Source organism: Symphalangus syndactylus, chromosome 14 (assembly GCF_028878055.3).
Source record: "Symphalangus syndactylus isolate Jambi chromosome 14, NHGRI_mSymSyn1-v2.1_pri, whole genome shotgun sequence".
Taxonomy (NCBI): Eukaryota; Metazoa; Chordata; class Mammalia; order Primates; family Hylobatidae; genus Symphalangus; species Symphalangus syndactylus.
This window is the reverse complement of record NC_072436.2, coordinates 98,477,349-98,491,192: the sequence shown is the minus strand read 5'-3', so window position 1 is coordinate 98,491,192 and position 13,844 is coordinate 98,477,349. Positions and strand designations below refer to the sequence as shown.

The following is a 13,844-nucleotide window of genomic DNA, read 5'->3' as shown; positions in this document are numbered from 1 at the left end:
AGGGATTGGTTTGTGCTTCCTCTTCTCTATGCTTAAAACTCTTTCACCCAGCTATCTTCCCAGGTGCCTCCTGCATCCCTCCAGGACCCTATTCAGGCATCACCTACCACAGAGGGCTTTCCTAATCATGGCGCACACTTACACTCTGCACACCCCTTATTCTGACTTATTACTTCATAACACTTATCGCCCTCTGGGCTTTTCTTGTTGTTGTTTTTCTCTAATCCCATGAAAGATAACTTACATTGTGCTTTTTCTTTTGAGATGGGATCTCACTATGTTGCCCAGGCTGGCTTCAAATTCCTGGGCTCAAACTGCCTGCCTCAGCCTCCCAAACAGCTGGGACTACAGTGTTATGTATTGATTTATTAGAATAGGTGGTCATTGAAAGCAAGGACTTTGTTTTATTCACTGCTATATCCCCAACACCTAAAACAGTACTAAATACACAGTCGTGCTCAATAAATGTTTGTTGAATTTAATGAATACATGAATAGGGAGCCATAAAACCAACTTGCAATTGATTTTTAAAAATATAACCTACAGATCGGGCATAGTGGTTCATGCCTATAATCCCAACACTTTCGGAGGCCAAGGCAGGAGAATTGCTTGAGGCCAGAAGTTCCAGACCAGAATGGAAACACAGAGAGACCCTGTCTGTACAAAAAATTTAAAAATTAGCCAGGCAGTAGGCCGGGCGCAGTGGCTCACACCTGTAATCCCAGCACTTTGGGGGGCCAAGGTGGGTGGATCACGAGGTCAGGAGTTTGAGACCAGCCTAGCAAACATGGTGAAACCCCGTCTCTACTAAAAATACAAAAATTAGCCGGGCCTGGGCATGGTGGCACACGCCTGTAATCCCAGCTACTCGGGAGGCTGAGGCACAAGAATCGCTTGAACCCGGGAGGCTGAGGTTGCAGTGAGCTGAGACTGCACCACTGCACTCCAGCCTGGTGAACAGAGCAAGACTCCACCTCAAAACAAAAACAAAAACAAAAACACTGTGGATAGTGACGGTTGCACAATCTTGTAAATATTCCAAAAACCACTGAATTTTATGGTATGTGAATTATATCTCAATAAAGCTATTCTAGGCCAGGCACAGTGGCTCATGCCTATAATCCCAACACTTTGGGAGACTGAGATACATGGATCACTCAAGTCCAGGAGTTCAAGACTAGCCCAGGCAATATAGCAAGATCCCATCTCTACAAAAAATATAAAAATTAGCCGGGCATGGTGGTGTGTGCCTGTAGTCCCAGCTACTTGGGAGGCTACGGTGAGAGGACTGCCAGAGCCAGGGAGGCTGAGGTTGCAGTGACAGGAGATCGTACCACTGCACTCCAGCCTGGGTGACAGAGCAAGACCCTGTCTCAAAAAAATAAAAATAAAAAAAAGCTGTTCTATTTTTAATTATGTTGTTTCCAGATGTTTGCTATGAAATGTGCTATTAAATGTGTTATTAATATAGGATCCTATTCATTACTAACTGCATATGATGATGGTTATTATTATTAATAAAGAATAGTTCTGACTTTCATATTTTAGAGGGAAATTTAGCAGTATCTATCAAAAAATGTTTAAAGCACAATCCTTTTAACTCAGCTATTTTCCACTTTGGAATTTAGCCTAAATATATACTCACACCAATTTGCAAGGATATATGGAAATGATCGTGCTCTGTGCCACTGTTTGCACTTTTGAAAAACTAGTATTAAACTAAACATTTCTCAGCAGAGTAGAGTGAGGGCATGGGAATCAGAGCCCAGGACGCCACCGACCCACTGTGAGTCTGGACATATTGGATAAAGTACCTAAATCTCAGGCATAAAACTGGGTAACAGCACTACTTCATAGGACTGTAATGAGACTTAGACGACAAAACACATGTCAGTATTCAATAAATATTAACTGTTACAATCATTACTATTATCATCAGATGAGACATTTATTAAATGAATTATGGCCCATCCATGCAATGGAATGGTATACAAATATTTAAAGAATGGAGGAGATTTATAAGAACTAATACGAAAAGAGTTTCTTTTCTCTCTTTCTTTTCGAGACAGGGTCTTGCTCTGTCACCCAAGCTGGAGTGCAGTGCCACGATCACGGCTCACTGCAGCCTCAACCTTCTGGGTTCAAGTGATCCTCCTACCTCAGACTCCTGAGTAGCTGGGATTACAGGAGCACGTCACCACACCCGGCTAAATTTTGTAGAGATGGGATTTTGCCATGTTGCCCAGGCTGGTCTCAAACTCGTGAGCTCAAACGATCCTCTCGCCTCAGGCCTCCTAAAGTGCTAGGACTAAAGGCCTAAGCCCCTGCTCCTGGCATGAAAAGAGTTTCAAAATGTATCGTTAAGTAAAAAAGGCCAATTGCTGAACAAGATCGTAGAACAATCCCAATTATGTATTTAAAAGAGAAAATCTGACAGAGTGCTGTGGCTCACACCTGTAATCCTAGCATTTTGGGAGGCCGAGGCGGGTGGATCACCTGAGGTCAGGAGTTCGAGACCAGCCTGGCCAACATGGTGAAACTCCATCTCTATTAAAAATACAAAAATTAGCTGGACATGGTGGTGCATGCCTGTAGTCCCAGCTACTCGGGAGGCTGAGGCAGGAGAATTGCTTGAACCCGGGAGGCGGAGGTTGCAGTGAGCCGAGATCGTGCCACTGCACTCCAGCCTGGCAACAGAGCGAGACTCCGTCTGAAGGAAAAATAAATAAATAAATAACAAAAGAGAAAATCTGTATGTGTATATATATGTAATGGTATACACTTGCATGTATGTATGTGTTTGTGTGTGTGTGTACACGCACATGTGTATATATGTTTATATGTGCATGGAAAGTTTCTCGAAGAATACCCAGAAACTGGGTGGTGGGATTGAAGAGATAGAGCAAGTTAACTTTTCACATTTTAACACTTTTTTTCCAATGAAGAAAGTTTTAATTTTACAAATATAAAAAGAATAATGTTGAAAATAACTTGCTTACCAAAAAGTAGGGAAAAAAGAAGCACTCTGGTTAGAGAAAGGGCATTGACAAAAGAAAGTTTCCACTGAATTCTAAAATTGGCAGCAGCCTATACACATTAAAAGAAACACTCTACTGTGAAAGAACAGAATTTAACTGAGGTTCTGGGTTATGTTCAATCCTATCAGAGATCTAGTAATTACTGACTTCTGAAAATATCCACCTTATCTGCACAGTAAAAGCACTAAGACTTTCATCTTCAGTTTCAAATATTGCTTTTTATTTTTAAAGTACTTAAAACCTATTGGATTTATATAGTATTGAACTGAAAGGCAATCGAAATAATATAACTGAAATTTAAATTTCCATCACCTGGCGTTTCATTTTGATCATTTAATTTTCTTTAACTGAGGATTAAAATAACACAAGAAATTTTAACATTTTAAAAATCTCCTCAAATTCTCACCACCACAACACAAAGCAATACCAATTAAAGATCAAAATTCCAACATGAAGCAACTTTTAGAAAAAAATTTCTTTTTTTTTTTTTTTTGAGACGGAGTCTCGCTCTGTCGCCCAGGCTGGAGTGCAGTGGCACGATCTCGGCTCACCGCAAGCTCCGCCTCCCGGGTTCACGCCATTCTCCTGCCTCAGCCTCCCAAGTAGATGGGACTACAGGCGCCCGCCACCACGCCTGGCTAATTTTTGTATTTTGAGTAGAGACGGGGTTTCACCGTGTTAGCCAAGATGGTCTCGATCTCCTGACCTCGTGATCCGCCCGCCTCGGCCTCCCAAAGTGCTGGGATTACAGGCTTGAGCTACCGCGCCCGGCCTAGAAAAAAATTTCTAAAGAGCAGATCAAAATTATAGCAAGACTTTGCCTGCTAAAGAGCTTTAAAACTCAAGAACACTTCAGCTGAGACTGAGGAGACAAAGTGTTATAGGCAAAAGGGACCAAAAAATAAAAGGGGCCACTACTCTATATCTGACCTTTCAGAAGTCACAACTTCTCAAAGGCTGCCAGCAAAGAGTATCTTTTTTTTTTTTTTTTTTTTTAAGACAGAGTCTCACTCTGTCACCCAGGCTGGAGTGCAGTGGTGCAATCTCGGCTCACCGCAAGCTCTGCCTCCCGGGTTCACGCCATTCTCCCACCTCAGCCTCCCGAGTAGCTCGAACTACAGGCGCCTGCCACCATGCCTAGCTAATTTTGTTTTTGTATTTTTAGCAGAGACAGGGTTTCACCGCGTTAGCCAGGATGGTCTCGATCTCCTGACCTCGTGATCCACCCACCTCGGCCTCCCAAAGTGCTGGGATTATAAGCATGAGCCACCGCGCCTGGCAAACGCTTAGTCATTTTAAAAAACAACTTGTCTATATGTTAAAATGCGAAAAAGAACATTAATCTTCTTGGAAGTGTCAGAATAATACTCAGATGTTACTAGAAGGCAAACTGCCTGAAAAATCTAGTTTATCTTAATAATCAGATAAAACATTAAGAACATCACCATTCTAAGATTAATTTGTTACTAGAATTGTTTATCAAGGGAGATTTATGAATGTGTTCACTATTATCTTTAACAGGTGAGACAGTCCTCTCAATGAGGACTAAACTCAGTCGTAAAGTAAGGAAAGACGTCTATGATCCTTCTCCCACCAACATGCTGGAGATCCCTCTTCCAGAGTCTCCTCCCCACAGTATCCCCAAATGGGAAGCAGATCCTGTAGAAAAAGAACTGGATTCAGGCTTACTGTGTGTGAGCCAAAGTAGTCAAGTGAGAGGGACCCCAATGCCTGTCGGCCCTAGCACAGCTTCACACAATAAATATCTCACACACTCTCCTAGTCCTCGTAGGTGAGCTGTCATTAATGACATAGTAACACCCACATAATTCACCTGAATCCAGTCACTTCTCACTGTCTCCACTGCTATTCCCTTAGATCAAGGTCCATATGCTCTCAGCTGCCAGGTCTCTCCACATCTACTGTTGACCCTCCCTTCATTCTCAACCCAGTGGTGTTTTTACAACACATATCATAGCTTTCCTCTGCTTAAAACCTTCCAAAGACCTCCCTGTTACACTTGGAAGAAAATCCAAACTCCTTCCCATGGCACACAGGCCCTGCCTGATAGGCCCCATTGCCCTCCAACCTCATCTACCCTTGGACAAAACTATAGCCCACATGGGCCTTCCTTCTGTCCTGTAGACAAGCCCAGCCCATTGCCATCTCAGTGGCATCTTTGCATTAGCTGCTCCCTCTACCCAGCACACTCTTCTCACTCAACTCATGTCACCTTTTACAATCTGAAATTCTTATTTGCTTATTGTGCTGTCTGCTACTATCACCGCTAACTGCCCAGCTCCATGACAGCAGGAACACTTTGTAGGAACCTCTGTGCCCATACTGTCTGGCACAGCGCCTGGCACAATCACAGGAGCTCAAGAGTTGATGAATGGTTAGAATTCACAATTATTGGTTGGGCATGGTGGCTCACTCCTGTAATCCCAGCACTTTGGGAGGCCGAGGCAGGTGGATCACGAGGTCAGGAGTTTGAGACCAGCCTGGCCAATATGGTAAAACCCCATCTCTACTAAAAATACAAAAATTAGCCGGGCATGGTGGCGGATACCTGTAATCCCAGCTAGTTGGGAGGCTGAGACAGAAGAATCGCTTGAACCCAGGAGGCAGAGGTTGCAGTGAGCTGAGATCGTGCCACTGCACTCCAGCCTAGGTGACACAGCAAGACTCTGTCTCAAAAAAAAAAAAAAAAAAAAGAATTCACAATTTTTTAAATCATTATGCATTTTTTCTCAACAAATAGTGAAAGTGCAGCTACTATGCTTTAGGCAATTGTAGTTGTCTTTTAATGGGGTCCTAAATTAGAAAACAAAGTATTTGCAACTAATATCATAAAAGGAGCTAATTTCTTTTTTTCTTTTTCTTTTTTTTTTTTTTTTTTTGAGATGGAGTCTTGCTCTGTCACTCAGGCTGGAATGCAGTGGTGTGAGCTCAGCTCACTGCAACCTTAATATTATTTTTAGTCTTCAAACTAAGAAAGTCACTGACAAAATGAGAAAAAGGTATAAATATCTCATTTTTAAAAGCAAGATGAATGACTCCTCAATATATGTAAAGATGCAAAATCTTGCTCAAAATAAAATAAAACTACTGGATACCATTTTTCACTTTTCAGCATAGTAAAGATCAAATACTTTGTAGAGTATGCAGAAACATGCTCTCTCCTATATTGCTGGTGGGAGTATAAATTGATACAGTACAATCTTTTTGGAGAGTAGTTTGGAATTATCTGTGAAAATTACAAGTGTGTATCTCCTTTGACCCAATGATTTAACTCTCAGGAATGTATCCTATGGATATACCTGCATAAAAGAAATAAAATATATATGAACAGGATAATCACTGCAACATTTACTACTGACAAGAAACGACATAAATGTATAGTGACTATGGGCCATCTCTACAGTAGAGTACTACGAAGCTGCAGAATCAGGGAGCTCTTTATAGACTCACATGGAATGATCTACATAACACATTGTTAGTTAAAAAGCAAGTTTCAGGACAGTGTGTATTACACTGGATTTCTGGCTTTTGTAAATATATATAATGTACTTACAAACATATAAAATGTCTCTGAAATGACAAACCAAAAACTACTAACTTTGGTTACATCTAGGGAAAAGAACTGAATGGCTGGAAGAATGGAGAAAAGCTTAGTTTTGTAGCTTTTAGATTTTGAACCGTTCTTACATGATTATTAACCATCTAAAACAAATCAATTTAAAAGGATTATCCTCATACATAAAAAGTTCTAAAATATTGCTTTGGAAGACCTAAGATTTCTTCCAAACTTTAGATTTTGCACTGTGCCAAAATTTCAGAGGTTCATAAAAGTACTCTTATCTTTATTCCTTTTGTACCATTAAGTACTTGATAAATAATTGTTCCTTGATTTTTTTTATTGTTGTTTCGTTCTGAGACAGGGTCTCCCTGCTGCCTAGGCTGGAGTGCAGTTGCTGAATCATAGTTCACTGCAGCCTTCAACTCCTGGGCTCAGGTGATCCTCCCACCTCAGCCTCTGGAGTAGCTGGGACTACAGGCTGTTTCCTGATAGACCTTTTTAATTTTCTTTTTTTTTTTTTTTTTTTGAGACTCAGTCTCACTTTATGGCCCAGGCTGGAGTGCAGTGGTGTGATCTCGGCTCGCCGCAACCTCCGCTTCTCAGGTTCAAGTGATTCTCCTGCCTCAGCCTCCCAAGTAGCTGGGATTACAGTCACCCACCACCACGCTCAGCTAATTCGGGGTTTCACCATGTTGGCCTGGCTGGTCTCGAACTCCTGACCTCAGGTGATTCACCTGCCTCGGCCTCCCAAAGTGCTGGAATTACAGGCATGAGCCACCGCGCCCGGCCCCAAACAGCATTTTAAACTATGCAATAGAAGATATAGTTCTGATGGCCGGGCGCGGTGGCTCACGCTTGTAATCCCAGCACTTTGGGAGGCCGAGGCGGGCGGATCACGAGGTCAGGAGATCAAGACCACAGTGAAACCCCGTCTCTACTAAAAAAAAAAAAAATTAGCCGGGCGTAGTGGCAGGCGCCTGTAGTCCCAGCTACTCGGAGAGGCTGAGGCAGAAGAATGGCGTGAACCCGGGAGGCGGAGCTTGCAGTGAGCCGAGATCGCACCACTGCACTCCAGCCTGGGTGGCAGAGCGAGACTCCGTCTCAAAAAAAAAAAACAAACAACAAAAAAAGAAGATATAGTTCTGGAAGGTTATATTTTGAAACGTTATATAAACAGTAGATATTTATAGTGCCTGAATAGCAATTTTTGCGGTAGTGGAGAAATGACAACTCTGGCAAGTACTAAGAATTATTTCCTAGTATTTCAGCTGGGCACAGTGGCTCACACCTGTAATCCCAACACTTTGGGAGGCCAAGGTGGTAGGATTGCTTGAAGCCAGGAGTTCAAGACAGGCCTGGGCAACATAGTAAGACCCCATATCGAACTCCTGACCTTGTGATCTGCCCACCTCGGCCTCCCAAAGTGCTGGGATTACAGGTGTGAGCTACCACGCCTGGCCTGTGAGACCCCATGTCTACAAAAAATGTTCTTAATTCACTGGGCGTGGTAGCTCATGCCTGTAGTCCCAGCTACTCTGGAGGCTGAGGTGGGAGAATCACCTGACTCCAGGAGTTCCAGGCTGCAGTGGGCTTGATTACACCACTGCACTCCGGCCTGGGTGACAGAGTGAGATCTCTTCTCAATCAGTCAACAAAAATACAAAATAAAAGATGTTTTAATAACAAATAGTATAAGAGAATTTACCTGCGTTCTATGACTTTTTATCTAATCTAGCTTGGGAGCCAGGATATGTTTATATGAAAATATAACCATCATGCTAAGAAGGATATCATAGATGCCAAATAAATAGTACAAATAAGCAATGCCTTAAGGAGTTCAGGAGGAAACATCACATCTACTAGGGTAATCAGTAAATGCTTCAAGAGAGGAATAGAATCTGAATTGGGCTTGATGAATAATCCAATTTCAGCAGGCTAGGCATTGCACAGTAAGGGATATTTGAGCGGCTCAGGAAGAAGTAAGCAGGCCAGGCTGGACAAATGAAGACTGCAAGTGGCAAGGGATACTCTTAACTCCTGGAAAGTCCACTTCATCAGTCCCTGATGCCTGTGCCCTTCCAATGCCCTGGATTAATTTTGACTCTTCCTGGTATTTTCGAGTTGTCATTTCTCCTCCATTTCTCCACCTGCACAAAGCCATCCAAGCTCTCATCCCCTCCCTCTGGGAAGATCTCCAACTCATCTTCCTGTGTACCATCTTCCCTCTCTCCAAATCACGCAACACATGCACCACATGTACTACTTTATATGTATAACCCATTTACCCCAAACACAAAACTGGCCAATGGCTAGCCACTGCCTGCAAAATAAAATTATTCTCCCTGGAATTCAAGGCCTTCTATCATCTGCTCTCTATCCACCTCTCACTCCATCACTAGACTCAAGCTTCCATAAACATCATATACAAGTTTCTTGCCCATGATGTTCCTTTTATCTTAAAAAAATCTCTTTTATTTTGTTCCCAGGCAGGGCACACATGGTTGTACAGGTTGCATTAACTAGAATTTATACAAATGACACTCCCTGGCCAGGCGCGGTGGCTCACGCCTATAGTCCCAGCACTTTGGAAGGCCAACGTGGGTGGATTACCTGAGGTCAGGAGTTCGAGACCAGCCTGACCAACATGGAGAAGCCCCATCTCTACTAAAAATGCAAAAAATAAAATAAAATAAACAACACTCCCTGCTAGTTTGGGCAGTGCACAACCTCTGCAACCTTCCAACCATGGTTTGTTTCCATCCTCCACCACCTTGAAGGCCTTCTCCAAACAACGGAACTCTCAGAGATCAATTGTGCCTCTGATTCCTACACCACCAACTTGACACCAGCTTTTCTTTACAACAGAAAGTTACAATATTTGGAACACCAGCAGTGCCTTGAACATAACAGATACTCAAAAGATGTTTGCAAACTATGATGGAGTAAGTCAAGAACGGCAGGTTGTCATCAAACTGTAAAGAGCCTTGAAGGCCAAGAAAGAAGCTTTGGCTTTATTTGGCAGATGTGAAATATGGTCAAATAATGAGAATGATGTTTTAGAAAGTCTAATTTCAGCAACCACAAGCAAGCAGGGTTTTAGCGACTATACTTAAAGTGACAGGTTAAGGGCCTTCTCTGTTGAAGGGCAGAGGGGAGCTTCCTCTGTAATGAGCAGCATCCTCATTCAGCCATCCTGCAGTTTATCTGTTTGGGATTGCAGATATTGGTTTTCATATACCTACACTCAGAGAGTGAAGCTAAAACTGGGCCATTAAGCCAAGAAAAACATGCTTTTGCCTGAAATATCTAAGTATCTAGGAAACAGCTCTGACTTGAATAATTATACACATACATAAAATACATATACACAAATAAGCATTACTTTTCTTTTCTCCCTTCACATCTTTTGCAGTCTCCCTCTTTTCCATCTCTGTCTTCCCTTTTTTGTTTCTTGTGTTTCTCCCCCTAAAATTACTATGCATGTCTCTCATTTCTTTACAAATGCTTTACATTAATGATCTCCATATGGCCCTTTCCCTCTCCCAAAACACCCTCCCTCCCCCTAGGATTATATTTGAGGTATTTTACTGATTTTGCTCATATACTGGTTCAGTCAACTCCCTCATTATCTGTACTAATAACAATTCAATTCTCCTGTTTCCTTTGCTAATGTAGCTCAAACCTTCACTAACCTTAGAATTCTACAGTTACTAGAAAATCAAAATTGCAAGTCCATTTTCCTAAAGCCCTCCTTAAAAAAAAAAAAAAAAGGCATTTAAGTATTTAGGTAAATAAATTAATTTCATTGTATTGTTGGAGAACCAAATAAGTAACTCTTATCTGTAAATTCAAAACTGTTAGAACCTAATTCACTAAACAAAATGAGTTTCCTAATGAACTTCCTTTCAAAGCATGTATCTTCGATTTCAAGCCAAGAAGAAATAATAGACTCCGTGGCACTAGACAATTTTATTTACTTCTTAGATTTGTATAAAAATCCTTACTCCCTACACGAAGAATATTATGTAGAAGTAATCCACTGCAATAGCAAGGCCGCCGTTCCGAACATGTACATGCCTGTCAGTAAAAGATGACAGGGCACAACCTTAAATTTAAAAAATGAATGGAAGGAGGATCTTAAGACAGTATCAAACAGATAAACTATAATATGCAGTTTGGGTTTTCTGCCCCAAAAGGCTGTCTTCTTTGAAAGTCCACCCTTAGTCTGCTTATTCCTCCCACTGAATATGCTCACTTGTACTAAAAACAGGAAAGCGCTATCACCACTTCAAGGTAAGACAGTCTAAGAAAAGACTGCAATATTTTCCCATTCATCCTAGTAAAGTGGAAAAAAAAATTTACCCAAATACTGTTTTCCAGATTTAGCACAGTTTAGATTTTTCTCTGCTCTCAAGGTAATGGTTTTTTCCCTTCCCATATCATAGACCCTCTGAAAGTCGCAGTGTGGATCTTTGATACCAAACGGTGGACAAGAGGTTTGCTAACTCCACACTTTGTAGGAAAAGGGGGGAGAAAAGGGCACAGACACCCATTATTTAGAGTCTATCGGTAAATTAACTTGCTTTATAATATAACAATTCCATTACAGCACATAGTATGCCGGGGGCAGAGTGTATAGAATGTGTGGAGAGTGCACATTTCACCATAACAAGAATCCATCTTTCCAAACACTACCAAAAATTGGCAAATAATTCAAACTGCGCTTAGTTCAAGGCTTAATTGTTGAACCCTAACAATAAAAGTTCAGAAAAATATAATTAGCAGGTTGCTCTCTGCGCAAAAGTAAACTACAAAGAGGGGACGTTTGTCTATCTCCACACGCCCCTCCCCATGCCTGAGGATTTCGCCCTCAAGAGGTGCGTCTAGTTTAAGGGCCAGACCTCGCTGGTGCCCCGGACAACGGGGTGAGAGTAGGGACCGACCCGTCCCGTAGTTGGCCGCGCCTGGGGCCTCGCTGGGCCGCGCACCCCGCTGGCTCGGTCGCCCGGAGGCGGACAGGACGGAGACGGGACGGATGGACGGGACGGACAGACGCGACAGGACGGACGGGACGGGCAGAGAAGCAGTGCGTCCTACCCGGAGGGCTCCCTCCCAGGGCCGGCGGAGTACCTGCTCCGGTCATCCAGGCTGCGGTTGTCGGCGGCTGCGTTGCGCCAGTCGGGCAACGTGCTGGCGCACAGCACCACCATGGACACAATCACGAACACCACCGACACGCTGGCCAGGATCTGCGCGGCCAGCGACGACGTGGGCTCCTCGAAGGTCCGCCGCATGCGCTCCAGCCAGCGCCTGGAGGGAGCCGCCTCGGCCCCGCCGGGGCGCGCCTCGTCGCGGCCCAGCACCCCCGGCTCGTCGGCCGAGTAAAAGGTGTAGGTGTCGGACATGCGGTCGTCGAGGCGGCGCTGGCAGCAGTACTCGAGGTGCGCGCCCTCCAGGCCCCAGTAGATCATCTCGTTGTAGAAGGAGAGCTCGCACATCCGCGGCGCGAAGCGCAACTTGCCGTGGCCGCGCACGTAGAGCAGGATGAAGCCGAAGGCCTCCGAGTGCCGGTCGAAGAAGTACTCGTTGCGCTCGCGGTCGTAGTCGTCGCACACCTCGAGCACGTCGCGCTCGGAGCGGCAGCCGTGCAGCCGGCTCACGCGGCGCAGCGGGAAGTCCTTCAGCAGCTCCCGGGACAGCGAGTACCGGGCGCCGCCCACGTTCAGCACCACCGAGGCCGCCCCGCTGCGCCCGAAGGTCATGGCCGCCCGGGAGACCTTCGGCCCTAGGGCCCGGCTGCAGCCCCCCACCCGAAGCCGCCACGCGAGGCCTGCCTGCCCGTGGCTGACGGGGGAGCGCGCCGTCGGGGCCCGCGCTCCCTCGGGGCTCCGCTCCTGCCCTCCGCTGGCCCGGGGGTCCCTGGGCTCGAGTATCTCCGGCGTTGCTAGCAGCGCGCCCTCCGCCCGGCGGTACCTGCGGGTGGCCGGGGAGTCCTCGCCGGCGCCAGCGCTGCGCCCCACCGGCTGGGAACGCGGCTGTGTCCGCGCCGCCGCCCCTCGCGCCCGAGGGCTGCCCACACCGAGGCCGCGGTGCCCTCTCCCAGGCCGCGGCGCCGACCCCCTGGGGGGTGCGGGCGCCGAATGGAGGTGCCGGGGCGGGATAGCTCCCCGTCTCTGGCGCTCCCTGCGGCCGCGGATTCGGCGGCCGCCCCGCCGCCGTCCAGAGGCGAGAGGCAAAGTGAGCGGGTTCGGAGGCGGCGAGGAGCCGGCTCGCGGCGGCGGGGGCGGGGCCTCTGTGCAGTCCTCCTCCTCGCCCGCCAGCTCCGCGCGCGCCGCTCACCTCCCTCCGCGCCGCCCTCCGCTTCCCTCCCGCGCCCGCACCTCCCGGGCTTGCTCGGGCTGGGATTCCCGGGCGCCCCGCCCTGGACCTCGGGCTCCCCGCCTCGTGACGCCGTCCTCCTCCTCCGCTCCCGCCCGTAGTGGCGGGGAGGGGTCCGCAGGGTGGGGGAGTGGGGAGCCCCGCGCCCGGGATGCCTGCTCCCGCGTCGTGCCCCCGGCCATCGGGATGACTTGGGCAGTACCCAGGGGCCCTTTTAACAGCCCTGGTTCAAAGCCCAGTGTGGACTCGGGTGCGGGGACAGACGGCGTTTGGAGAGCTTTTTCCAGAAACTGTCCGGAGCCCAGCTCGGGTTCTGACATCGCCCCTAAGGATTTCTCAGAGAAGGCATGCCAGCCACGGCTTTTCCTGCCGACTTTGCTCTTCCTACCGCCGCGCGGGGCGACCCACGTACCGCGTGCTCCGAGGGCGGCTGCACGCCCCATCCCCCAGCCTCGGTGCCGCCTGCCAGCCCGTGAAGGGGAGCGGCCCCCGACCCGGCCCCGGCCCCCACGTTCTGGGGCGCGGGTCCTGAGAAGGCGCCTATGTGTAGCGCGCCTGGACCCTCTCGAGATGCTGCCCTTAGAGTGGGATGAAAGTCTGGGGAGGAACGCCTTGTCACCGGCAAAAACAGCCTTTCTCGTGGTCTTCGTCTGCATCCTCCTTTTCAAAATATCTTGATTTCCCCCGCGCACCCCAGACCCGGCTGCAGCACCGGCCCTCCGAGCGGGAAGAGCCCCGTGAAGGCTCCACAGAGCGATCTACCCCGCGCTCTTGTCTGTGCCCAGAGAGTGGGTTCAACTTGGCAGGGATTATTTTAAACTGCTACCAGCAATTCATTCACCTGTCAC

General features: G+C 46.8%; 1 protein-coding gene across 2 annotated transcripts in view; it reads right to left on the bottom strand.

The window, feature by feature from the left end:
- The window catches only part of KCNG3 (potassium voltage-gated channel modifier subfamily G member 3), a 52,684-nt gene extending 39,827 nt beyond the window's left edge, over window positions 1-12,857 (bottom strand). Inside the window, exon 1 of one of the 2 annotated variants that reach the window (XM_055243656.1) lies at window positions 11,716-12,857. In XM_055243656.1, the coding sequence (XP_055099631.1) occupies window positions 11,716-12,380 (665 nt within the window). In that variant the 5' untranslated portion in view covers window positions 12,381-12,857. The remainder of the gene's footprint in view (window positions 1-11,715) is intronic. The other variant, XM_055243657.1, reaches the window with a different exon arrangement.
- Between the last annotated feature and the right edge of the window lie 987 nt (window positions 12,858-13,844).